At 56.2% G+C, this 27,084-nt stretch overlaps 6 protein-coding genes across 6 annotated transcripts; 2 read left to right on the top strand and 4 right to left on the bottom strand.

Moving 5' to 3' along the window:
* Positions 1 to 10,726: 10,726 nt before the first annotated feature.
* On the top strand, positions 10,727 to 12,331 carry IUM83_14194 (TKL protein kinase; the record flags this gene model as incomplete). Its single annotated transcript, XM_067938920.1, has 1 exon — positions 10,727 to 12,331. One exon carries the CDS (start codon positions 10,727 to 10,729, stop codon positions 12,329 to 12,331), a length of 1,605 nt encoding a protein of 534 aa, XP_067791020.1.
* Positions 12,332 to 13,500: 1,169 nt separating this feature from the next.
* Positions 13,501 to 14,946, bottom strand: IUM83_14193 (TKL protein kinase; the record flags this gene model as incomplete). The annotated part of the gene is made up of 1 exon (XM_067938919.1): positions 13,501 to 14,946. The coding sequence occupies one exon, from the start codon at positions 14,944 to 14,946 to the stop codon at positions 13,501 to 13,503; it is 1,446 nt and encodes a 481-aa protein (XP_067791017.1).
* An 866-nt stretch (positions 14,947 to 15,812) lies between these two features.
* IUM83_14192 (TKL protein kinase) lies at positions 15,813 to 17,345 on the bottom strand (the record flags this gene model as incomplete). The annotated part of the gene is made up of 1 exon (XM_067938918.1): positions 15,813 to 17,345. The coding sequence occupies one exon, from the start codon at positions 17,343 to 17,345 to the stop codon at positions 15,813 to 15,815; it is 1,533 nt and encodes a 510-aa protein (XP_067791018.1).
* A 716-nt stretch (positions 17,346 to 18,061) lies between these two features.
* On the bottom strand, positions 18,062 to 20,134 carry IUM83_14191 (TKL protein kinase; the record flags this gene model as incomplete). The annotated part of the gene is made up of 1 exon (XM_067938917.1): positions 18,062 to 20,134. One exon carries the CDS (start codon positions 20,132 to 20,134, stop codon positions 18,062 to 18,064), a length of 2,073 nt encoding a protein of 690 aa, XP_067791015.1.
* A 1,612-nt stretch (positions 20,135 to 21,746) lies between these two features.
* IUM83_14190 (Pleiotropic drug resistance protein 3) lies at positions 21,747 to 25,505 on the top strand (the record flags this gene model as incomplete). The annotated part of the gene is made up of 2 exons (XM_067938916.1): positions 21,747 to 22,281; positions 23,056 to 25,505. 2 exons carry the CDS (start codon positions 21,747 to 21,749, stop codon positions 25,503 to 25,505), a joined length of 2,985 nt encoding a protein of 994 aa, XP_067791016.1.
* Positions 25,506 to 25,639: 134 nt separating this feature from the next.
* Positions 25,640 to 26,680, bottom strand: IUM83_14189 (Pectin methylesterase; the record flags this gene model as incomplete). Its single annotated transcript, XM_067938915.1, has 1 exon — positions 25,640 to 26,680. One exon carries the CDS (start codon positions 26,678 to 26,680, stop codon positions 25,640 to 25,642), a length of 1,041 nt encoding a protein of 346 aa, XP_067791091.1.
* Between the last annotated feature and the right edge of the window lie 404 nt (positions 26,681 to 27,084).

The following is a 27,084-nucleotide window of genomic DNA, read 5'->3' as shown; positions in this document are numbered from 1 at the left end:
CCGGTTCGGGTCAGTGAGTATCGGTCGAGGTCCATCCTGACCAGTCACCTCTTCTGTAGTCGCTCGAGGGAATTCCGTCACACCTTGTGAGGGTCGACCTCCCTCCCCTTCCTCGGTGGAGAGGAACACTTCACTCACCGTAGGGGTGCCACTGAAGCGCTCGTCTCCCTCATCAATAGAATCCATTGTGTAACGGGGTTACACGTACAAGTGGCTGCAAGCCACTTGTGCATTTAACAGATAGGTTATCTGTTAAACGTTTTGGATACTTCCTCACATTGGTGTAAGACACACCGATGGATACATTGAAGTGGACCACCACAGTGAGTGGTCCACACATACCCAAAGATCCTATTGGTAGAAAGCAGCATCTTTCTACCAATCAGAGACATGCATATTAGCGGGGCTCTGACAGCCAGCCGCTGCCAACCCCTTTCATAGATGATAAACAGTTTTTAGCAGATTTTAGAGGAAGATCAATTTACAAACGATACAGTTCTCATTTTACCTAATCTGAGTCACTTGGAATCCTTTCTTACTTAACTTATATTTGTTTATTCAAATATAATTAACCTAAGTAATTACTAAGTACTTACGCTTCCTCATACACGTTGCGCAACGTGTAAGCTAAAGTAGTGAGTCAAGTTAGACCCACTACATCTGGTAGCACTTTGTAGTCCGTCCAACGACCGACTGCTTGACGTTCGTACGCGGTGTACGAACGCGGAGCCGAGAACCCCATGAGCACGGAGGTGCCCATGTAGAGCTTCAATACGCCTGCAACGCATGTTGCACGCGCAGACTGCCCCCACCTGTCTGACCCAGAGTGGGAAGCCCTCCAACGACTGTCAACAGTCATTGGAGAAGCGGCGATAGCTACAATGCTGCGTACGCTATCGCCGACGGAGCAACATGGTCTTGCTCTGGGGTTCATCGTGAAGGAGCAGCGTGACGCTGCTTCCTCAGTGACAGCGTCGTCAGGGACGACACCGCGTGCTCAGCCATTAAAGTTGAGCGTAAGCAATTACGTGGGGAGAGAGGGCGAGCCTCTCCTCCAATGGCTTGTCGAGCTCGTCACAGCCATAGCGACTCGACGCATCGTCGACCCGCTGTCGAAGGTCGCGTTCGCCATGTCCTGCCTTGGCTGACGCGCAAGGAGTTGGGCGTATGGACGCCGACTCTCCGATCCTACGTGCTTCAGCACGTACGAAGTGTTCAAAGAGGAGCTCAAACAAGCGTTTGAGCCCCCGCAAAACGAGTTCCGGTCGAGGGCGGAGTTCCTCGACCTTCAGCAGGGTAAGCATGACGTCCATGCTTACGCGCAGCGCGCACGATATTTGGTATCAAATATCGTGACTAACCCGATTGACGAGGCGACCAAGGTCGTCACGTTTATGAAAGGACTTAGAGATGGGCCCGTGAAGACCTATCTGTTCCGAGAGTACCCGAGTACTCTCGAAGCTGCAATCACTCTTGCCATGCAAGAAGAGTTTAGCCTGCGGCAGGCTAAACTCCATGTAAACGTACCGAGGCTGCAACCGCGCCCGGTAGCGAGGACGGGAGGTCCGGAGCCAATGGACCTCTCGAACGCAACAACTGCTGGTTACCAGCAGCAGGGAGGTAACGTGCGATGCTTCCGTTGCGGAAGGATCGGTCACTTTGCACGGGAGTGCACAGCTCCCATGCCCCCTGGAGATGGCCGTCGTGGCGATGCTAGGCATCGCCGCGGACCAACAAAAAACGCGAACATCCAGTAGACGCGGGGCGCCCTACTGGTAATGCAGTCACGCGTGCCGACATCGGGCACGCGACACTGAGGACTGCAACCCCAGTAAGACTAGCTCTCGCTGCAAGAAGCAAGATGACATGCCGAACCTAGTCATCCTGAAGGTTTACTCGAAGAGGGCGAGTGACTCTCTTCGAGCTTGGTAGATTCAGGCGCGTCGAACAACTTTGTTCGACTACGGAGTTTACCGAGTCTTGACTTCGAGGAGGTAGATGTACCTCGAAGTCTTCTGGAAGTGCGGCTGGCAACAGGTGCCATCGTATAGACCGAGAAGCGCGTCGTGAACGTGCGCTTCTCGTACAAACAACGGGTGTTTGTCGAACGCTTTATCGTCCTGGACCTGGACGATAAGTTCGACGTAGTAATGGGCATGCCGTGGCTTGCACGGCATGATCCGGTGATAGACTGGAAGAAGCGCACGCTCGTGCGCTTCGGCCGCGACAGCGGAACAGAGAGCGATGGCCCTGTTACCGCAGCGCGCGCACCAGCAGGTGCGCGCGGCTCACCAGTCGAGACAGCGCTTTATGCTGCTGTCCCGGAGTGCCCAGGAAGTGCGCGAGGGCGCGCACAAGTGAGACCCACGTCGGCAATGCTGTCGACGTCAGCAGAAAAAGATGTACTGGTTCCGGGAACCAACACCCACGTTCAAGCGTGTAAGGGACAGTCCCTGACCCGAAGCGGTCAGGTCGACAACGACGCGTCGACTCCGGGAGCCGACGCACCCTCGGTCATGAGGGACTCCGCCAATGAATGGCGTCGAGGTGACGAAGGCGCGTCAACTCCGGGAGTTGACGCTGCAAACAGTGCGGACGGTTGCAAACGTACCGCACTGACGCAATTTGCATGCTGTCGTGCAGCCGGGCTGCACGACGAAGCGCCATGCGATCAAGCCGGGCTTGATATCGCGCGCCCGCTGACAGGGTCTGCCGGCGAAGGGACACATTACCGTGCAGCCGGGCTGCACGAAGGAAAATGGTCAAGCCGGGCTTGATACCGCGCGCCCGCGGACATGGTCCGCCGGCGAACAACTGTCCACGGCCGGGCCTGGACCAGAAGAACAACTGTGCGGAGCCCGGCTCCGCACAACAAGAAGACGGCGTAAGCGGAAAACGCTGCGCAAGTCTCGGTCCGGGACCGAGACGCAACAAGAGCAGTCTGCTGGGCAGACTGAGGCGGTGGCGCCGGATGTCGAGACGCTAAGCGTCTTGACGCGCACCGATACTGGATTCCAGTATCGTGAAATGGAACTCGCTAATCCTCCGACAACGGCGTCGGAGTTGACTTCGCTTCCAGCCATGAGCTGGAAGCGCTTCACACGCGACTTGCACGATGGACGCATCGAGCAGGTCTGCGTTCTTTCGAACAGCGAAAGAACGGAGAGCGAGAGCGAAGAGCTGAGACAACTCTTCATGGGAAGTGCCACAGAGTGAAGACACTCTCAGTGCGAAGACGAAGCGAGAGCGCTTCGAGGAACAAGGCTGGGACTCGCTGAAGTCGAGTCCCTATTACGAATTGTTGAGGGAGTACAAAGACGTACTCCCGGAAGCGATTCCTGCGGAGCTTCCGCAGGATAAGGGCATTCAGCACTAGATTGATCTCGTTCCTGGCACGAAGTACTGTCTCACGCGGCAGTGGCCACTGCCGCGAGAACAAGTAAAAGCAATCGACGACTTCTTTGAAAGTCGTCGCAAAGCAGGACAAGTGCGGGAATCAAAGTCCCCGCACAGTGCTCCGACGTTCTGTGTCAAAAAGCCACAGGGCGGATGGCGCATCGTTCATGCTTACAACAAGCTGAACGATGCGACGGTACCGGCACAAACGCCGATACCGCGAAAAGATGTTATCATCGATTCGATGGCCGGGAGCACCGTTTACAGTGCTCTCGACTTGCGAGATGGGTTTTACCAAATCCTAATGCGTGAGAGCAATATCCCTCTCACGGCAGTGAGCACGCCAAGCGGCATGCTCTGGGAATGGCTAGTAATGCCACAGGGGCTTAAGAATGCCCCTGCGACTTTCAACAGGTGCGTGACGCACTTGTTGCGCTCGGTGCGCGACTTCGCACCGAGCTACTTCGATGATGTATTCATCCACAGCCGAGCTGTGGACGGGAAGACCGACGTAGAGATGCACAGGGTGCATCTCCGGAAGCTACTTGAGCTTATGCGAAAGCATAAGCTCTACGCGAACCTGAAGAAGTGCATCTTCGGGGCGAGCGAGATACCCGTCCTCGGGTGTCTCGTAGGGAAGAATGGTGTTCGCCCTGACCCGGAAAAGGTCAGGGTGATCAATGAATGGCTAACGCCTTCAAGTGTCAAGGAACTGAGGCAGTTCCTTGGCTTGGCCACGTACTTGTGCAAGTACGTGGAGGATTATGCGGGCAAGATCCGCCCGCTGTCACAACTTCTTAAGAAAGAAGCTGTGTGGAATTGACAACCGATTGCCAAAAGGCATTCGATGCAGTCAAGCGGGGCTTGACTGAGGCGCCGATCTTGGCAGTGGCTGACCAAGATCGCCCATTTCACGTAGTGTGTGACGCATCCGATTTCGCGATCGGATGCGCGTTGATGCAGCTCGATCACGACGGCCGTGATCGTGTCGTCTACTACCAATCGCGTCAGCTGAAGCCAGCTGAGCGCAACTATCCGGTGCATGACAAGGAACTCCTTGCCATGAAGTATGCACTCGCAAAGTTCCGAGTGTATTTGCTTGGGAGTAGACCATTTGTGGTCTACACCGACCATGCATCACTGCGCACCGCAGTGAAGTCGCCACACATATCACAAAGAATGGCGAGATGGCTCTCATTCTTTGCGGAGTATAACTTCCGGGTCGAATACAAACCCGGAAGATTGAATGTAGTGGCCGACGCGTTATCACGTCGGCCAGACTATGCAGAAGCTGTTGACGTCAATCACGACAACGCGATCCGCGTTGTCGTGCCAAATGACCATGACCTGCGACTCAGGATCATGTACGAGTATCATGATGCCCCGACTGCGGGACATCTCGGACGTGAGAAGACTTACGTCCTTCTCACGCGCGACTTCTACTGGCACCACCAGTACAAGTGGGTGCGCAAGTACATCCGTGCTTGCGAGGTATGCCAACGCGTGAAGCCTGCGCCATTCGCGCAGGCTCCACTGCAATCACTACCGACTCCGTCGGAGTGTTGGAAGTCCATGTCTTTGGACTTCATCTTTGGTCTTCCCCCGGATAGCGGAGGGAACACCGGTGTTGTGGTCTTTGTAGACCGCTTCAGCAAGATGGTACATCTTGCTGCGGTGCCAGCAGAGGTGACCGCGAAGCAAACGGCCCGTCTGCTCGTCGACATGGTGTTCAAACACCATGGCATGCCGTCCGACATCGTGTCGGACAGAGACCCGCGCTTCACAGCGCACCTGTGGCAAGAAGTGTTTACACTTCTTGGGAGCCAGCGTTCCATGTCGACTGCGGATCATCCGCAGACGGACGGTCAAATCGAGCGCGTGAATCGCGTGCTCGTCGATATGCTGAAGAGCTACGCTCACTCGTTCCAATACTGGAGCGAGTGCTTATCGATGGCAGAGTTTGCCATCAATAACTCAGTGCATGCCTCGACAGGGCATACACCGTTCTACGTGAATGCCATGCGACATCCACGTCTACCGAGTTTACTCGGAGTGATGGTTCCCACTTTAAGTGGGGGAGGATCTACGACTGCAATACAGCAGCCGCAGAAAACCGCTGACACTTGCACAGTGTCAGCTGCAACAATGGACAAACCACATGAGTCTGCGCAGGGCGCAGACTCCCCCAACAACATGGCCAACGACCACGGGTCTGCGCAGGGCGCAGACACCGCAAAGAACCACGCAGAGGCCGGGCCTCTAGCGGAGAGCGAGCTGAATGACTTCAGCTCGGATGCAATCAGTTTCACCACCAAAAGACAAGCCGTAATTCGGTTTGTCCAAGACACAATAGCAGCTTCTGTTGATCAACAGAAGCTGAACGCAGACAATGCGGGCAGAGGCAACACAAATGAATTTAAAGTTGGTTCATTAGTTTTGTTAGCTACACAAAACCTGCCTAGACATGCAGTTTCGGATTTCGGAGCAAGCAAGCTTGCTCAGCGCTTCATCGGGCCGTTCACTGTGTTGGCACGGCACGGCAACGCATACACGCTAGACATTCCGTCTAGCATGCGCCTCCATCCGACCTTTTACGTCGGACGGCTGAAGCCATACCTGCAGCACGAGCCATCTAGCTCGGCTGACCCGAAGCCTCGGCAGGAGCCGAGGCAGAAGCGGAGGACTTGGCCTCGGCGACGAGCAGCCTCTCCTCCAGCGCGCGGACGCGCTGGAGCAACGCCTTCATCTGGGTCCCCAGCTCGACCTGGATGTTCGAGGCGGTCTGCGAGACCGCCGCGACTTGGGCCTTCTGGTTCGCCAGCTCCTGTTTCAGGGCGGCGAACTCAGCGCCTGCAGACGCTCCACGGCGGTCACCCGGTCGTGGAGAGGCGCATACTGATCAGCCCGGGGCTGATCATACCCGGGGCGTGTTCCCACCCCCGCCACCGCCGATCCGTGACGCCCGCGGCTCAACCCGCTGGATGGTTGAGCGGATTGTTGACCATAGTATCCCGAAAACGAACCATCAAGGGGCTCGTTTTCGTATTCGTTGGAGAGGATTTCCTCCCCATCGAGATACATAGGAGCCGCGGAACGTCTTGCTGGAGGACGTTCCGGAAATGGTGAGGGCGTACGAGGAGCAGTACGCGCTGGTGCAGCGGAAGTAATACAAGCGCTGCGATCATCGCTAGCGCCCGAACTCTCATGTGCTAAGAACTTAGCACGGAGCTCTTTGAGACTCTCGGGCACACGGAACGACGTGTACCCGTTCAGGTCGCGGTCGTTCAAGCGGACCGAGCCTGGGAAGCACTTCGTGCACTGAAAGCCCTCGGGCACAGCGCACGGCACATTTGCCTCCTCAGCAGTAACATGAAGTTGCTCCAGCTTTCCACGCTTCGAGTACGTCTCGAAGCGATCACGCGCTTCTTAATCCGATCACGGTAAGCACTCGGCCTCTTGTTGAAGTTTTCAACAAAGGCGTTCCAGCTTTGACAAAGTGCCTGCCATTCGGGCACTTTGCTGCGAGAAGAGGTCTTCTTGCTTTGAAACCATCGGAGCTCATGAAAGAGTCCGATGTAGTAATCGTGCCTTTGATGCGTTTCCGCATCAAAGTGCAGCTCGGCAGCCACAGTGTCATCTTTGATGGCGCTGCATACATACAGCGGCACCTCATTCGGAGGTACCGAGTTCCCATACCGGTCCGCGATCTCGGACGCGGACGGCATCCATGGATCGCGCGCTGCAGGCGCAGCGCGCGGAGAGCCTTGAGCTTTGACATCACGCGCTGCTGCTGCAGCGCGCGGAGTACTGAGAGCCCCAGCGGAAGCGAGTGGGGTATCGCTCTCAGGACGCGAACGCTTCGAACTCGAAGCGTCCGATTCGTCCCCTTCACGCGGGCGAATGTTCTCGGCATGAGGGTCGAGCGATTCGCTCGACACTGATTCTTCGCGCTTAGAGGGCGAGTTCTCCTCGCCCTCCATATCTTCATCGTCGTCGTCGAAGTCGACGATGTCGCCGTACTTCGCCTTTTGGCGTTCGAAGTAGTCGTCGATGGAGAGATGACTCCCCACCGACTTTGAAGTCTTCTTCTGAGGCGCGCTCATCGTTGAATGAGCGCGGATTTCTTCTCCAAACGCGGAGAATTGACGAATGGTCAATTCCGAAGATTGACGTGCGGAGACCCCGCGCGTCTAACCTTAAGGGGGGGATGGTGTAACGGGGTTACACGCACAAGTGGCTGCAAGCCACTTGTGAATTTAACAGATAGGTTATCTGTTAAAAGTTTTGGATACTTCCTCACCTTGGTGTAAGACACACCAATGGATACATTGAAGTGGACCACCACAGTGAGTGGTCCACACCTACCCAAAGATCCTATTGGTAGAAAGCAGCATCTTTCTACCAATCAGAGACATGCATATTAGCGGGGCTCTGACAGCCAGCCGCTGCCAACCCCTTTCATAGATGATAAACAGTTTTTAGCAGATTTTAGAGGAAGATCAATTTACAAACGATACAGTTCTCATTTTACCTAATCTAAGTCACTTGGAATCCTTTCTTACTTAACTTATATTTGTTTATTCAAATATAATTAACCTAAGTAATTACTAAGTACTTACGCTTTCTCATACACGTTGCGCAACGTGTAAGCTAAAGTAGTGAGTCAAGTTAGACCCACTACACATTGTTACTTCGATCACGTAGTCGTCACTCGAGATTTCGGTATTTGGGTAAAGAACGGGTCCGATCCAGGGGACCCACTCCACAACCTAGCGCACGGCCTTTTAGTCTCCAATAGCAGCAGCCACCGCTCGTTGGAGCCGTCTCCTTTGGGTCTGAACTTGAACGCTTGTCACACTGAGCGGAACGCTTCCTAGCAGACCAGTTTCTTCACGCAGTAAGTGTAGCCGTCCACGCTGGTCCTCAGGCTGACTTCTTGGGCCTTGTTGCGCCGACGAAGCCGAACTGGACAGACGTCACGGGCCTTGCTTGACCACAGGAAGTCGCTACTCCACACAGACGCCTCTCGCGGCAGCCTACAAGCCTCTCGAGCTCACTCCACTCAACACCTTCTCCAGCGCACGCGTACCCTGCTTCTCCACCAAATGTCGCGCACCCTCCCGCCAAGGATCGGGCACGCGTGGGAGTACAGTCAAGGGTGATTGGAGCTCGGGGCTTTCTCGGTATGTGCAGGAAGGAGGCGGCGCTAAATGAAAGTGTAAAACGATACTTGTTAGACTTCGTTCTTAGCGGGAAAATGTTTGACTGACAAGCAACGGCGGGCATCGGCCTCGGCCGCGCACGCCCATAAGCATGACTCCTCCTCCATTCTACTCACCGGGGCACCCTAGCGTGCCATCCTTCCTTGTTGCGACACCTCCTCCATCCTGGCCCGGGGAAGCACCGTAGCACGTCCTGACACCCGTCCTCGACGCCACCATGCTAGCCCTGGAAGCTCCCGTCGTCGTCGTCGAGCCCAGCTGAGATCTGGGTCTCGCGTCATCTTTCCGGGTGACTCCTCACAAATCGGTACGCTGTGCCACTCGGGTGTATCTAATCGTAGTTGCAGCCATCGGACGAGCGAGAGTCACCCCAGGCGGCCTCGGCGCGGGTCTTTCAGAGTCCAGGCCCAGCGAAGTCCCTCCTGGAATGTCACCCAGATTCCCGGGTACAGGATACATTGCCAAAAACGAACCGCTTAATGCTATGCTGGATAAGATCATGTTGAGCAAGAAAAGCACGAACGGACCAGCTTCCTTAATTAACGAACCCACACATCCAGTAAACCAATGATTCGAAGACGATGCACTCCCCTACGATGATATAATATATATTAATATATAATGTGGTGTCAGAAATGAGTCCGACAAGCGCGGTCATTATAGATTGGAGACTCTTCTTCCGAAGCGTGATCATCACTTGTCGGCGAACAAGCGTCAGCGAGCTGTGCGAAAACGATAACTGGAACTCGGGTGTTTTCATCAAGTGTTCATCTGCGATATCCAACAGCTCGCAAGGGGTCTCCAAACATCTCATTGTGCTTAGGTGAATCGGCGACTGCTTGAAATAACGTGCAAATTCACTTCCCGGATGCGGCGGCACTCGTCTCGATAGCCCACTTCCTGCATTTAAGCGCTCATTGATGCTGCCAGTCAGAAGCAATATCAAATCGGCCATATCAACGTCTAAGAGGCATATCAACCTCAGCTTTTGAAGTACGTCAATACCATCGTTCGAGGTCCACGATAGATCACATCGCCATCGTTGAGCAGCAGAACATTGTCAAAGAGCTCGAATACTTCAGGTGTGGATTGAAGGAGTGCCATCACCACCGTCTGTCGCAACATTTTGGCAACATGACGCTGTCTGGACACAATGTCAAATGCGGTGGCAATGTCGAGGCCATTGGTGATCTCGTCCGATATGCCCGCTTATAACGGGTCCGAGACAGCCTGAGCAGCCACGCCGATACTCGGTCGAACTTTGAAGTCTGGAATATTGGCAACCATCATTAAACTTGTTATCCTTGCTTGGGTACACGGTATTATTTTCCCCCTTGGGGTGACAGCACCATAGAGTACCGTGTAATGGCTGGTGTCGCCATCCAGCTTGGTAAAAGATCCGAAACTCTCTGCAGGGCTGTCCTCGAATCAATACGGTGCTCTCCCCCTTTGACAAGACGACAGGCCGCCCAAACTTTTCAATCAAGTTGTTGCTCACCCCGCTCGTCGAGCACCGAAACGCGTGGAGTTCCAAATGCGGTGCTCCTCAATGGTATCGAAGCCAATCGTGTTCCGAGGTGTTTACCTGCTGAACGACAGCCAACTAGGCAACGCCATCTCCTGGACGGCCCAACCATCACCGGGCGACAAGAGAACGCAACGCCAGCAGTTTTCCTCGCTCATGGTCAACACCAGAACAGACCCCCGGCCGGAAAGGGTCTGACCCACCCACGCATGGAAAAGAGCTTCAACGGGTATAGTGGACCGCGCTGCAAGACGCCGCCACTCCAGCACTTCCAGCCTCCATCCATCGACGCAGTAAAGCCACAGTGCTATTCTCTCCAGGCAATGGCTGTGAACCACCGGCGCGCACATATCTCACGTCACATGCGCCAGCACTCCCAAGCTCCATCCACAGCGTGTTTACACCAAGCAGCGCCCGGGCTTTTTCTGAAGGTTTTGGCTTCAGAGGGTGCAGAAAACAAGCAGCCGACGCTCGCCCTCCGATACTAACGCACTTCCTGCAGCGTCCATCAAGCAACTGGACCCGCAGGGCACAGGCCACGTACATAAGTGTATACAGTATACCTATACAGCCTCGGCTCTCCATGTCGCGCGGCGTGCGGCGGCAGTTAATTGCTGCCGTCGACTCGGCCTCCTCCTCCTCTCCCGCCGCCGCCGGCGCGTCCGACTTCCCGTACGCCATCGTCATCGGCGCGGCCGTGGCGGTGCTGGCCGTGCTGCTGGTGGCCGGCGGGCTCTTCTTCTACTGCCGCGAGCGCCGCCGCAACAAGGCGCTGGCGCTCGAGCCGTACGTGAACCTGGCGCCCAACCCGCCGGCCAGCCAGCTCTCGCCGGGCATCGCCACGGCCGCCAACCAGCACTCGGTGAACGCGGCGTCCAAGCTGCGGCTCACGGGCTCCGTGGACGCGCACGCGGGCTTCTACGTCATGACGTCGCCCATGAACAGCAGCGAGCTGCCCCCGGCGGTGCTCAAACCCACGGGCAGCCACGACTCGGCCAGCCGCCTGGAGCAGCAGTCGGCGTCCTTCGCGCAATCCGACCCGGCGCTGCAGAAGCAGGCGCAGAGCTTCGAGCGCAGCTTCGAGGACACGCGCGACCTCGACACCTTCGACACGTCCGCGCGCAGCAGGATCAACTCGTTCGAGGCCCACGAGAGCTTCCGGCGGGCCATGGGGTACAGCGACAGCAACAGCAGCAGCGCGCGCACGGCCGGCAGCAACAGCAACAATAACAATAACAGCGACTCGGCCTGGCCGAGCTCGGGCCATGGAGGGCTTTGGGACGACCCCGCCATTGTGGCGGCCCGCATCCCCATGGACAGGATCGTCACGGGTGAGGTGATCAGCCGTGGAGGCTTTGGAGAGGTGCTGCGTGGCACGTACAAGGAGAGGGCTGTGGCCATCAAGAGACTGCTGCCCGAGTCCAGGAAGGATTTGGCCAAGATCGAGGAGTTCCTGGCCGAAGTCAAGCTGCAGGCGGCGTTGGAACATGAACGCGTGGTGAAGTTTGTGGGCGTGGCATGGGATTCGTTGACGGACCTGTGTGTGGTGTCCGAGTTCATGGACGGCGGAGACCTGCGCGCGCTGTTGATCAAGTTTGACGAGGTGGACCGCCGACCTGTGGGCTTTGACGCGGAGAAGTGTCGTGTCGCTCTTGATGTGGCGCACGCGCTTACGTACTTGCACTGCCTGGATCCGATGGTGCTGCACCGCGACCTCAAGTCCAAAAACATCCTGCTAGATAGAAGATGGCGCGCCAAGCTGACCGATTTTGGTGTGTCACGAGAGCGCAGTGACCGTACCATGACGGCAGGCGTGGGCACATCGCTTTGGATGGCTCCGGAGGTTATGATGGGCGAACGGTACGATGAGAAGGCCGATCTGTTTTCGTTTGGTGTCGTGCTCAGTGAATTGGACTCGCACAAGCTCCCTTACGCTAGCGCCAAGATCACGGAAACGGGTCGTGTCATCCCGGACACGGCCATCCTCCAGCTGGTGTCGAGCGGCAGACTCAGCGTGGAGTTCACTCCGCCCGCATCTCCAGCACTAGAAGCAATGGTGCATCTTGGAAAAGGTTGCGTGGCGTTTGAGCCGGATGCGAGGCCCACTGCCGCTCAAGCATTGTACCAGATGCAGCTTGTCATGCGCGCCTTTGCCCAAGAAGAAGCCGAGGAGTCTTACGTCTTCTGAGCTGCTTCATCGAATTTCTTACGCCGGCTCGTGCGCCAGCGTCGTACACGTATTGTGTAGCAACTACAGTATTTTCATAGCTATGATCTTGTAATTATCTCCAAGTTGTTCAGGACCCGCTGTGTTTTGTTCTCGTTCTCGGACTACAATATGCAGCAAAGGTGCAGTTTTTCGGTCCAGACCGAAAGTCTTGCTGTGAAGTTACAGACGACCATAATATTTGTGGCTTGCCGAGCAAGTTGCAGAATGAGATTCGTGATTCTTGTTCGCAATGCTGAATAGGTACATGCATAGCGTTCCAAAGCACGGTGGTGACTGAACTGGTATTATTAATTAATACTTCGAAGAACGTACATTGCGTAATGGCGGACCTCACAATTAGATCAAACATACAACCGCCTATCCTAGGAAATGTTTTGACGGGCGTTCCTTCGGAAGTCTAGCTCCTGGTCGTTCTACATGTAGACATTACTTCGCCGGCGATCTTGGACAATGCCGATGAGGCTTATCGGTATTTTGTCCAAGATCAGTATCGAATTCCTAGATCCACGACAACTTCCCGAAGATAAAAAAAAATGACTTGCCATAACAACCGCCGGGGTAATTACTTTCACGATGGTGTTCGGCCCGGCCGTGGCAGCCGCTAGAGGGGCTCAAGAATGTAGTATGAGCAGTTCCAAGTGTGAAACTTCGCGTTTGCGACGTTTCCGCGCTCACACACGGCTGCTGTAGCCGAAGCGTGCCTTCCGCAAAGCAACTCAACAGGTACTGTAGACTATCTGGACAGTGCCACTTCTTCGTTGTCGAGACTGGGGGTGCAAACAAACACCTTTTTGGAGTGAAAACAAGGCCAGCAAGAAACAAAACGAAGCGCTAGTAAAATAGGTGCAACCCCTCTTACAGCACCTGTCTTTTGATGTAACAATGTTAAAATATTAATTGGGGACAAGTCCCCTTTGCATTCATGCACTCACTTTTACTTCGCTTTTTCAAGCAAGTATACAGTTGCTATGATCTTGTAATTATCCCTCGCGTTGTCCACGACCCGCGGCGTTCAGTTTGGTTTCGTCACTTGCGTCCATTCCTACAATTCCTACAATCGTTTAGTTGTCCGACTACGCTGCGATGGCGTGCCTCCCTCCGTCTTGTACACTACATGTTGCAACTCTTCATGCTGCGCTACCCGCAGCACAGCTCTGCAGGCCCTGAAGAACTTCTCGAGCGATGGGGCGCTGCATGGGGTTCTGACGCATGCACGCGAGTGCGATCTCCCGAACCTGTGCTGGGCAGTTCGGGGCGAAATGAGGTCTGAGCTCTCCGCTGGCGACAAGGTTCAGCACCTGGAAAGCTCTCAGCTTCTCGCCCGACCGCGAGTCTCGCGTGCTGTGGTAAGGCCGCTTCCCCTCCGAGTCGATCTCGAACAGCAGCACCCCGAACGCATAAATATCACTAGCTTGGGTCGGTGACCCCCCTGTTAGCAACTCGGGCGCCGTCCAGAACGCACTCCCAACCCCCGCAGCCAGCTCTTCCTGGTCCACGGGCGGTGATCCCTCTGCAGCGGGTGTGAGATCAATCAACTTGGGTTCGAAGCGGTCGCTCATCGCCACTTTCCTCGCTCGCAGCACTCGGTACACAATGGGTTTGGGGCGGCGCGAGTGAAGATACGCCAACGCTCGCATGACTCCGATGGCGAGCGGCAGTTTGTCGTCAATCCAACTGGTCAACGTAAAGCCCGACCCAGAGCTCTGCAGCGACGGCGGTGGGGACGGGGACGGCCCCGTGGCCGCCGTCGCGGCATTGGACGAGGACGATCCGTCCGAGCGCGACGACGACGACACCTGCTGCACCATCTGCAGCCTCCTCTTGCGGCTCCGGCGCAGGAAGGAGGCGAGATCCCCTCTGGCCAGATACTCGGCGACGAAGCACAGCGAGCGGAGGCTTTGGCCCCAGGCCACGCCCAAGAACCTGGCGACGTTGGGGTGCTCGAGCGACGCCGTGAGCTGGATCTCGCGCACGAAGGTCCTGAGCGCGGGGAAGGCGTGCTCGTCCTTGTCGGGCGGCGTGAGCCTCTTGACCACGATCTCCTCGCCCTCGAACTGGCAGAGCCAGAGCTGGCGCGTGGCGCTCTCGCCCAGCACGCGCTCGAAGGCGATCTTGTCCACGGCCAGGCGCTGCGTGGCCAGCGCCGAGTCGTGGTGCAGCACGTGGAAGATCTCGTCCCGCTGGGTCGTGTCCAGCACAAAGTCCGCGACGCCTGAGGCCGTGAGGCTGCGTGTGCTGCAGCCGCTGCGAGCGGAGTTGAGCGTGCGGCCGCTGCCGCTGAGCCAGACGTTCTTGGTGGAGCTGTCGTGGTCCTTGAAGGACGAGAAGGACGCCATGGGGTCCATGGGGGACACCACGGCGGGGCCCGAGACTGAGACCCCACGGTCCTCGATGATGGGCGGCGTGTCGAACACCTGGAAGCTCTCGGAGCTCTTGCGGTGGCGTCGAGGGCGGCGGCACAGCAGCCACAGCAGCACGAGCAGCAGAGCCAGCGCCCCCAGCACGATGGGGATCAGATACAGCAGGTTGAAGCCCCCCGAGCCGTCGTCCTGCAGCCGACGCAGCGCCCGCATGGCTGCCAAGGTCGGCCGCGCGTCGCCTACGGTGGGCAGGCGGGCAGCGGAGACCATGCCATGCACTAATAGAGGGTAAAGGGATAATGAAGACACGCCAGCAGATCGACTTGAGACGCGATATATCGAACCCACATTCTAGGATTGAAGCGCTGCGGAAGGTGAACTGCTCGGCAAGTGTGGGGATAGTGGGGGAAAGTGGAAATGTTTGGTGAGATGAGCCTGCGGGACGAGGATACTGCGAGCAAGAGAGAATACTATGTGATATAAATGCTCTTGTGCTGTCCAGACGACTTTTTGCACAGCTTTACCCTGCGATTTGAGTGCAGCCCACATCTTGACTGTTTTCAAGGTGGGATTTGTGTGGATTTTGGCACTGATGCCAGTCAAGGGCGTTGGGTTCAGCTCCAGCCGCGTAGCGGGGTGACGATACAATGTATAGCGGTTCCCGACACGGGCCACCGGATCACTTGCGGACGGCGAGGCGAGCGCCTCGACCCACACACGCGGCACACGAAGGTTTCGGAAGCACCAGAGCCGTGCTTTCCTGCGCTAACGGCCCACCGTCGCAATTGCTAGGCGTCTGTCTGCCAGGTCGACGCCACGAAATAAACTACTGGGACCGCTCTTGCTGTTGCTGTTATCATAGTTAGTTAGCTGGTAACCGGGGAGTGTAGAGTACATTTTGCTACATTTGGTTGTTGAGCTGGCGTCACGCCACTCGACCGACTCTTTAGTCCGCATGACATGTTGAAGTTGTCTCGAAAGTATCTATGAGGTTGGGCACAGCTGGCGGAAAACGGCTGGCCATGGCACGCTGCAAGCAGCTCGCCACGGTGGCCGCGGCGCAGAGGGGAGTCCGCGCTTCAGGCCGGCGGTCCTTGCTTGCTCAGCGTACGACTAACCTTGGGGTCCGGAGTCTGCAGCAGTCTGTGGAGCTCGGTCGACACCAGTGCGGCCGACGGACGTTCACCAGCGTCCAGCGCCACGCACGCCTTGCCCAGACGCACGACTGCCGCGGTAAGGCGAACGTCCACCTCTGCGGGTGACGACGATGACCGCCGCCCGTGCCTGGCTCTTCCGGAGCTCGCGAAGTGCACGCGGACATGCCCCGCGGCGACTTTCTCCAGCAGCTCGGCACTGTCGCCGCGCTCGCCGAACCGGCCACTATGACCATAGGGCACCGCGAGAGAGTCAAGCTCCGACAGCACGACTCCGAACGAGAAGATGTCGGTTTGAGCATTACTCCGTTCGCCGCGGAGCACCTCGGGTGCGCTCCAAAGAGCGCCGAGCCGCGTGCGTTCTCGCCGCAGCCTGTCCGTCACTCCTATTGGAACGGACCCGGTCAAAAGCTTTGGTGGTACCTGGCTAGTTGTAGTAGCATCCTGGCTCGGCCGTCTGCGATCGACAGCCGGCTGGATGGTGCTCCCTTGGAAACCAGTCAACTTGGCGTTGAGCTTTCCATCAAGAAGTACGTTCTGCGAACGTAGTGCTCCGTGCACAAGCCCCTGCGCGTGTAAGAATCCTAGCGCGCTCGCGACTTGGGATGCGAGGTATACTTTCTGACGGCAAAATCCTCGACGAGCGAAATCGTCTCGCGCAGCACAAACTTGGTGTTGTCGTCGGCTCAGGAACGAGCGGAGGTCTCCACCAGCCATAAATTCAGATACCATACACACATACACGAGCGAACTCCAAGACACGCAAAGGAGCGACACGATACCGGGGTGCGTCAACGCCGGAGACGTCAAAATCCTCACCTGCTCGAAGAAGGCATCCACATTTTTGCGATCTCCAAGCCACTGCGGGAGCGGCTTCTTGACCGCCACAACCTGATCGCGGTACTGGCCGCGATACACCTCGCTGTTGGTGCCACGCGCGACGAGTTCATCCAGAGAAATCTCACTCACGGAAACGCGCACTGCCAACACCAAGGGGTGGTTCCACGACTCGCAAGCTTCGCTCTCTCCTTGCCGAAAACATGACGGCCTGGATCCAAACGAGATCGACGACGACAAGTACGAGTTGTTTTCCAGGAGGTACATCCCCTGGGCGTCGGTTGCAGGTGAACGTCGAGCTGAGGCCTCAAGGGTGCCAGGTGACGGAGTCGGCACGACGTCCTTGTTCATCCTTCGTCGCCGCCTGTGGCCGACGAAGAGGATGCTGATCATGACGAGGATCATGAGGCCGCCGCCCACGATGATGCCGAGTTCATCGCCCGTGACGGACGATGTCTCCGAAGCAGTCGCCTCCGTGGGCGACGGGGCCTGAACCGTTCGATCCGGTACCGAGCTTGAGGTGTCGTTGCCAGCCTCAGGTGTGGAGCTTCCTGTGATTCCAGACCCGGCTGAGAGAATGACAAGCGTCACAGGCGGAGTTCCCTTCGGCTCCTGCGCCATTGTCGATTAGCGAGTTGAGTTGAGGCGTTGTCGTTCGACGCAGTGTTGGGCGGTTGACGAGGTGTCGCGGGCGGGCCTCACCGCAACGACTCTCCTCACCAATTCGCCAACACCCCGTTGCGTACCAGCCTGCCGGTTGGTTAGTGCTGTCACAGCACGCGATGTGCTCTCGGCACGTTTGTCGCCTCTTTTGCGCCGCCGTGCGATGCCACAATGACCTCGTTTGCATCTTCAGCCAGAGGCGCAGCTCGCTGCGAGCTGCAGTGCACTTTGACTGGCTCTGCCTGTGGGCAACGGTCTCTGCTGAACGCCCATGAGCGCTCCTGTCCCCAGGCACCAGCGATGCAGCCTCGACGCTTGGCTGCAGTCGTTACGTCACTGTACACAAGAAGCAGCGCCGCTCGTTCCAAGTCGGGGCAATGGGCGCGAATGGAGGCGTTCGCCGAGTATTTTCGCGCGCAAGCCGCGACGATGGCAGTATCGTCACTGCCGCGCGGCTAGTGCTCGACTACAGCAAGTCGCGGGCTGCCAGTCACAGTGCAACAATACGCGGCATGCCTGTAGATGAAGTTGACGTTGATGTAGCCATCTCGGGCGGGTCTGACTACCAAACCACTTCAACTTGAAGCCGTCATGTACGAACATGAAAAAGTATTGTGATGCGATTTTCAGTTTAAGGATAGTGTAGCACGCGTGGGTGGAGGAATAAGGTGAATTTACAACGTGGGCGGGATCTTGGACCGCAGCATGTACACTATTTGCATGGCTGGCGGGCGCTTGCTCGGGTCCTGGTCGAGACACTGGGCCGCGAGGTCGCGGATCGCGCGTGGACAGTCAGGCCGGAACGGAGGGGAGGCGCGCCCGCTGGCGATGAGGGGCACCCAGTCCATGTCGTTCTTGCCCTTGTTCTTCCGTCCTCCCTGGTTGTAGGCGTACGGGGGCATGCACGTGTCTAGTTCGGCCAGCACGACACCGAAAGAATAGATGTCGGCCTTCTCCGAGTACCTCTCTCCGCGCAGCACTTCGGGCGCAGTCCAGAGCAGCGTGCCGACACCACTCGTCATGGTTTCATCGAAGCTTGTCTCACGACTGAGGCCGAAGTCACTGACCTTGGCCTGCAGGTCTTCGGTCAGGAGCACGTTAAGCGACTTCAGGTCGCGGTGCAGCACGATGGGCGATAGCGAGTGCAGATAGACCAGCGCGTTCGAGATATCCGCCGCGATCGGCAGCTTGTCCTCCCGCCAGGTTAGATTCTTGCTGTCAGGCTGCGCCAAGAAGTGCGCGAGGTCTCCCAGCGCAACATACTCCGACACCATGCACAGATCCGGCAGTGTGCGCCACGACAGTCCGACGAAGCGAACAATGTTCGGGTGGTCCAGGAACGCGGCCATGCGGATCTCCTTCGTAAAGTCCACGAGGGCCTTGAGCTCCTTGTCATTCACCAGAGCGGAAGCGTTCATCGCAGTGGAGCCGCGACTGGCGTTCGCAGCGGCGGCCGCACTTGCGACAGCAGCCGCAACTGTGCACTTGATGGCGACCTGCTGACCCTCGTACTCTCCACGCCACACCTCGCCGTTCGGTCCGCTCGACATCTGCTCCCGGTAGACGATCCCTGCAAAGGCGATGCGCTTCAGCATGAGCTCCTGGTCGTCGCAGAAGGCCGCGAGCTCGGGCGAGCGCATGCGGAAGCTCTCGTTGACCGCCTCAATCTGCATGGCGTTGTCGTACGACGGGTGCGGCCCGTTGTTGGACACGTACTGGCCTGAAATGTTGCCGCCGCGGTTGTCGCCCTGCGGCTGGTTGCCACGGATCGACTGGGCCTGCATGAAGAACGTGTTGTGCTCGTTGTCGTGGAGTCCGTCCTTCTGCCAGCTCTTGGAGCGGCGCCACATGACGAAGAACACTATACATCCAACCACGAACACTCCCAGCAGAACCCCCAGAACGATGGCGACCGTGGACGAAACCTTGGACGACGAGCCCGAGTCCGCGCCACTGGATGCAAGCTGGTCCGCGTACTCCTCCGCCAGCCAGCGCTGCACCCCAAGATCAAGGTCGGGCTCGCACCACGTGCGCTCCTGCGTGCTGTCGGCGACACTGCTGGCTTCCACTTGGATGCACGGCTCGATGAAGGTGGCGCTGTTGGGGCACGCGGTATCCGTCATGCTCCACGAGCTCTTCTGCGCCAGCATGTAGAGCGTCGTGCTGCTGTTGGAGCTCGAGTTCGAGTCCTCGTACTGGTATATCTGCGGGTCGAACGTGTCCGTGTCGATCTGTCCGTCCAGCGACCACACCGGTCCGTCGTGTCCCTTGGGCGTCACGGAGATGCCCGAGCTCAGCGCGCACAGCGCCTTCTCCGCCGCGAAGCTCGGGTCGCAGGTGGACTCGGTGTACGTGATGACGTTGCTCTTGCAGTTCTTGATGGGGCAGGCCGTGGTGTTGTCGAAGGCGGCGGTGGCCTGGAACACGTCGCTCATGGTGCGTCCGCACAGCACGTAGACCTGCACGTAGTCGGCCGACGAGTCGTCAGCCGCCGAGCTGGAGCTGGCCGACTCCGGGATCACGCGCACCCAGCCGGCGCTCCACAGCAGCGCGCGCTGCAGGCTGGCCGAGAAGGTGGAGAAGTTGCTCACGGTCACGACCAGGTCGCTGAGGGCCGTGGGGAGGCTGGAGGGCGTCGTGGGCTTGGACATCGCCGAGTTCCCGTACAGTTGGGCCGGGATGTCCGTGGACGCCTGCGCCAGGTGGAGCGCCACGCCCAGCAGCGCCGCCGACCGCAGGATCGCCATGGCCGCGAATGTCGGAATGAGGCCGGAGACCTTTCGGGCAGGTGTGAACTGAATACATAACAGCTGGCGCAGGGGATTGGCGGGAAGCGAGGCTAAAGCGCACGCTGATTGGCCGGACCAGACGGACATAGTTTGTTCAAGTCAAGGTCGCGTAACGGTTGAGGACTGGAAATGGTCGGTGGCGGGTGTGTAATGGCGCTTTGCAGGCACGAGTGGCTGGCGCTGTTGAGGCGACTAGGAGGCGCTAATGGTCCCGGACCACCGATGGGTGCGTTGTCGGGCTTGCGGCCTTGAGGCCGGAGCGATGCCAAGTGGGCCAAGTTGGCGGTCGAGTGCCAGAGGGATCTCGGATATCACTCGACGAACCCATTTGCACGCAGCCGCTTTCGCTTTTTGACGCGCTGACATGGACGTGCATAGATGGATCGGTCACAAGCTCACGGGAGCTGGTCGTCTGGGTGATCGAGAGGTTTGATGATTCATCGATGATCAGATAGATAGCTTGATCATTAAAGAATCATGTACCCGAATTGGCAACCAAAAAGTTTGTCCTACACAGCAGAGTGCTGTACGCCAACTAGCGCCGATCAATTTGTGTCTACGGAGCTAACGGTCGTAGGATCGAGGCGAGGGACCAACACAGAACAGCTTTGCGGACGCTGACTTCGGAACGACCTGTATTGGTGGCGAACTTCACATGAGGATTGTGGTGCTGGGCAGGACTACAGTACTGGCGTTTGTGCAAGATGCAACAGCTTTAGTCGGCTGGGATATGGTCGCTTACTCGGAAGTGCGATGCTGTTTGCTTTGTCGTTGGCAACGACCGCAAACTCTACACACCAACGACTTGCTGTCGGAATTTTGGAATTATAGGTTTCGGCAGCTAGCCTGTTTGACCGCAGTTACGTTGTCTGTGTGCCTGCCTGTTGGACAATCAGTGCTGTGAAATTGGACCATCACTGCTGCAGCATGCTCTGCAACAAGTAGAAGGAAGCGTTATATTAATATCTCCCGCGCACGTCACGTACCCGTGCGTGAACGGAAATCGTTGTGGAGTCTTTCGTTTCACGGACCCAGGTACGGTGTACGCGGCCATGGTGTTCGAATGGGTGGAGGTGCTGCGGATGTTGGCGCAGAGCAAGATCCACTCGACAACAAACCGTCTTCAGCGCACTGGTGTCTAACGTCTAGATCGACTTCATTGTGACGAGAGTATATTTCAACACCGCCTTCTGCAGTAACTATGGACCAGCGACCAGGACACGAATCTCTTCCATCAACTACTACCCACGGTGAACTTTCCCAACACACCGAGCAAAACCTAACAAGTCAGTTGCCGAAGGTGGAGATACGCTGCAATGGGGTATCGGTGATCATTGAGACTGAAATAAGCAAGACGTCATCATCCAATATCTCCACGCCTAAACTGCCCTCTTTGCTCAACAGTATTAAAGACGCGGCGATCAAGCTCACTTCTGGTAAAGGTACCAAGCCGAAGCATATTTTGAATCATGTGGACGCTGTCTTTGAACCGGGGACACTCACTCTCGTGCTCGGCCAGCCTGGTTCAGGCAAATCGACACTTCTGAAAGTGCTGAGTGGCCAACTCGCGATGAACAAGAACGTCTCGATAGAAGGGGGCATCTCGTACAATGGACTGGACTGGAAGGATCTGCTCCCTAAGTTGCCACAGCTTGCCACCTACGTGCCTCAAAGTGACACGCACTTCCCATCGCTCACAGTGAAGGAGACTTTGGGGTTTGCTCACGCTTGCTGTGGAGATCCGATGCCGATGTCGTTTGAACGGGAACAAGAGTCGCTGCCCCAAATTCGCTACCTGGATGTGATCATCGAGCAACTTGGATTGAAGACCTGTCAGGACACCAGGATCGGTGATGACTTGATTCGTGGAATATCTGGTGGTGAACGCAGGCGTGTGACGACTGGTGAAATGCTGTTTGGTCCTTGGAAGTACGCCACCTTCATGGATGAGGTCACCACCGGCCTCGACAGTGCCACCGCGTTTGACATCGTGTCTAGCCAGCGCGATTTTGCCAAGAAGCTGCAGCAGACGGTGGTGATGGCACTCCTTCAACCTACACCTGAAGTATTCGAGCTCTTTGACAATGTTCTGCTACTCAACAATGGTGAGATGATCTATCAGGGGCCACGAGAGCTGATACTGCCGTATTTTCAAAGTCTTGGCTTTGAGTGTCCACCGGATCGGAATGTTGCTGAGTTTCTGTTGGATATCGCCACCGACCGACAACAACAATATGAAGTCAATCAACGCGGAAGCCTGTCTCGATCTTGGCCTCGAGTAGGAAGCGAATTTGCGATTCGTTTTCGGCAGTCGGAAATCTACCAGAAAATAATGCAAACTTTGGCTGCACCACTGGACAGCGAGTTGGAACGGGTCGCTGAGCAGTATTTGGCGAAAGCACCGGAGTTCCATCAACCGTTTTGGAGCAGTACCTGGTCGACGATCCTCTGGCAAACTAAGATCGCTTTAAGACGCCGTGGATTTCTGTTTGTTCGTGGCGTTCTGGTACTTGGTGGCGCGTTTACTTACGGCAGCACATTCTACAATGTGGAGCTCACGAATATACAAGTGACACTCGGCATATTTTACCAGTCCGCGGTGTTCATGGCGGTGGGACAATCATCCGAAATCCCAACGTTCATGGCAGCTCGTGCGATGTACTACAAACACCGCCGAGCCAACTTTTACCGCTCGACATCCTTTGTGATTGCGTACATGATGGCCCTCCTTCCTGATATTGTGGGCGAGTGCGTTGTCTTTGGGTCGGTCGTCTACTGGGCGTGTGGCCTAGTTCCAGAAATCGGACTTTATCTTCTCCTCTTGCTCTGCTTGGTTTTGGTAAGCACGGCAGTGACCGGTTCGTTCTTGGCGATGTCAGCGCTATTGACCAACCTCAACATGGCCGAACCGTTGTCGATGTTCTCCATCATTTTCTACAGCGCGTTCGCGGGATTCGTGGTTCCGATGGCTCGAATCCCGTGGTTCTTCTCCTGGTTGTACTGGATCAACCCCCTCGCTTGGTGCTTGCGGTCGGTGGCTGTGAGCCAGTATCGCTCCCCAACATTTAGCGTTTGCGTCTATGACGGGGAAGACTACTGCGAACAGTTCAACAAGACCATCGGAGAGTACTTGCTCTCCGAGTACGATGTCCCGTCAAGCACTGAGTGGGTCTGGGCTGGGGTGGTCTACCTCGTATTCGCTAACATCTTCTTTATCGCAGTGACAAGTGTCATTCTTGAGTCCCATCGCCACGACGTTCCCCAATTCTGCAAAAGTATGGTCGAGGGCAAACTCAGCAGTCACAAAACAAACCAGGGCCAGTCGACGGAAAATGAAGTCGCAAACTACGTCATGATATCAACGCCGCGTGTGGGTTCGGGCTTACCTGGACCAGAAAAGGATGCTGGTGCTGTCATGGTGAGCATACATGAGCATGGAGCGTTTGTGCCAGTCACGTTGGCGTTCAAAAACCTTTCGTACTCGACACACATCAAGCACAAATCGGTGGAGTTACTCAAGGATGTCAGTGGCTATGCGCTTCCAGGTACGATGACTGCTCTCATGGGATCATCCGGAGCTGGCAAAACAACGCTACTGGATGTGATCGCTGGGCGCAAGACGGAAGGTGACGTTCGTGGTGAGATTTTTCTTAATGGGTACCCCGCTACCAAGCAAACGATACAACGCTGCACCGGGTACTGTGAACAGCAAGGTATCCACTCCGAAGGATCCACAATTCGAGAAGCCCTCACATTTAGTGCGATCTTGCGTCAGGAGCGTGGTGTATCCGTTCAAGCCAAACTCGCGGCCGTGGAGGAGTGTTTGGACCTCCTAGGCTTGCGCTCAATCGCTGACCTGATTATCCGTGGTCGGACACAAGAACAATTGAAACGATTAACTATTGGTGTGGAGCTCGCAGCACAGTCCAGCGTACTCTTCCTCGACGAGCCAACGAGTGGTCTGGACGCTCATGCATCCAAAATTGTTATGGATGCTGTGCGCAAGGTGGCCAACAGCGGGCGAACTATCGTATGCACCATTCATCAGCCGTCTTCCGACATTTTCTGCCTCTTTGACAGCTTGCTACTGCTGAAACAAGGCGGTGAGATGGTGTACTTTGGCGCTCTGCACGCCACGCCGACAAATCAATGCGTGGGCGAGCACCTGATCGACTACTTTCAAGCGATCCCAGGTGTCCCTCGCATATCCGAAGGTCGCAACTCAGCAACTTGGATGCTCGAGTGTATTGGAGCTGGTATTGACGTATCGGAGGGTGACCGCGTCACTCGGGATATTGATTTTGTGCACCACTTTCGAAACAGTGAGGATCGTCTCACTCTCCTGCGAGAAATCAACCGCCCAGGTGTTGGTGAAGCTGCACCCGACCTTTTCCGGGAGATTGTGTTCCATCACACACGAGCTGCCAGCTCGTGGACGCAATTGTGGTCCGTCACTCTTCGATTTTTCACGATATATTGGCGAACCCCATCGTATAACCTGACGCGGCTGATAATTGCGCTAAGTCTGGGCCTGGTGTTCGGTTTGCTGCTTGTGGCTGAAGACTTCACAACGTATCAAGGAATGAATTCGGCTGTGGGAGTGATCTTTATGACGACTCTGTACCAAGGCAACATTTCTTTCGTGGGTGTTCTTCCCTTTACAGCTCAAGAGCGTGCGTCCTATTACCGCGAGCGGAATTCTCAGACGTACAGTGTGGTCTGGTACTTCGTGGGGTCTACGCTGGTGGAAATTCCGTACGCGTTCGCAAGTGGTTTGATCTTCTCCGTTGTCTTCTACCCGATGCTGGGGTTCACGACACTCTACACTGCTCTGTTGTACTGGATCACCGTGTCACTGTTTGTGCTCGTGGAAACGTACCTCGGTCAGTTTCTAGTGTACGCCCTGCCAACTGTCGAGCTTGCAGCAATCGTTGGCGTTCTCCTCAACTCCTTTTTTCTGCTTTTCTCCGGTTTCAACCCTCCTGTTGCTTCGATCCCTGACATGTACAGGTGGTGTTACTACATTTCCCCTCACCACTACGCGCTGTCGATCCTCGTCTCGCTCGCGTTTGGCAATTGTCCGAACAAGGTGACGTACGATAAAGCAACCAAGTTGTTTGTAAATACGGGTTCTCCGATTGGTTGCCAACCGCTTGAAAACTCCCCGTTGTCCCTCGGTTCGGTCACTATACAAGAGTACATCGGCCAAGTGTACAACATGGAGTATGGTGATATCTGGAGCAACTTCGGGTGCATAGTGGCCTGCATCGTCATTCTCCGCGTGCTTTCGCTGCTAGCTATGAGGTATCTCAATCACCACAAACGGTAACAGCACTGTGTGAGATCGCGACTTTCAGGTGATTCTCGTTCCTGTCTAGCATTCGTATAATGAACAAACGGTATATTGGGTAGCACATCTCACTTTTTGCTTCCCCCCTGGAAGGACTTGGTTTCGCCGCTCGCTTACAGAAACTTGGTATCAACCCACCAGTTCGATTTGTAATTATCGCCGAAGATGTCCGTGATGAGCACAGGTTTATCCAGTGTACCGCTAAAAGCCACTCGTTTGTCGGTAGCTGCGCCGGGGCCAGTGTTATTGAACTCCTTGTAAAAGATGTTGGTGGTGTCCGTGTCGTTGTTCCAAGCCTTCCACCCTTCCGGGCGAACGATGTCGCTTAGGTCGCTGTTCTCAAACACGACGCGGGAGTAGGTGCGCCATGGGCGACCAAGGTAGGTCGAGTTGACGCCACTGGGACCGAACACTCGAGCGCGGTTGAAGACGTACCAGGACGGGTTGGACTCGTTGTAGCGGCCATTCGCAGTGACGTATCCTTGTCCGACGGACTCAATATCGCAATCCTCGAACCACGCCTGAGCTTGCTTGCCGAAGATAAAGTCGACAGCGCCGCCGATGTACGATCTGGCGTAGAGCTGTCTGCCATTCATCGCGCACAGGGTATCTTGATAGGAACTGAATTTACAGCCGTAGAAGCCGTAGTCGGTGCCGTTCCCGACATACGCAGCCACGGCCTGGCCGACTTTGCCGCCAATTTTGCCGGCCGTGTTGGCGACGTTGAGGTTGTACATTTTCACGTTGCTCGCCGGGAGACCCAGTGTGCTGGTCGGGTAGTTGGGATCTCCGATATAATCGGGAGAAATGTCCCGCTGGGCCTTGGCCTGGGTGATGGTCACTTGGTTTGCAGCGTACGACATGGTGTCGCAGGTGTAGCCCTGCAGCACCAGTGGACCATTCAACGGGTTGATGAACACTTGCTCGCGGTATACGCCTGGGAATACGAAGAGCGTGTGCTCATCGGTCGTATTCGGGATGTTTGCTACACCTTCCGTCACAGTCCGGAAGCTTCCGTGATAGGCGCCCGTGGCATCGACAATGATAGCTCCTGTCGGAGGTTCGGTACGGGCGTTGGGTCCTTTGCACAGGTTGGCGAGTGTACCTGATGCAAGACTGGCAAGCACCACGAGAGGTAGAGAACAAGTGTGCATTATCCGTCGAGTTGAGTAGCAGGCGAGAAGGAAAATAAGGAAATGGGAATCTTTCACACTCACCTACAAGTGGGTCGCCCTGGGCGTCGCTCCCAGGGATGCTGTGCGTCTTTCTGCTATAGACATATGTATAATTACGTACCTACGATTTTGTTGCTTCACCCATTTTACGTTATGTAAGCATGAACAAACTGTATGTTCATCTTTCGGATAGGAGGCTACAGTCACATCGCAGCAGTGCCAAAAATACATGGTTCATGTCCAGTATACAGTAGGGTTGTCCAGTATTGATCTCACGCTCCCAGGCACGAAACAATTACTGCGGCCACATGATCCGAAGTTAACCATAGCACCCCGCAACGATCACTGCGGCCACACGATCCGAAGTCAACCGTGATGGCGTG

This window comes from Phytophthora cinnamomi (genome assembly GCF_018691715.1).
Source record: "Phytophthora cinnamomi strain GKB4 chromosome Unknown Contig42, whole genome shotgun sequence".
Classification (NCBI taxonomy): Eukaryota; Oomycota; class Peronosporomycetes; order Peronosporales; family Peronosporaceae; genus Phytophthora; species Phytophthora cinnamomi.
The sequence above is the reverse complement of the archived record's forward strand: the minus strand, read 5'-3'. Positions and strand labels throughout refer to the sequence as shown.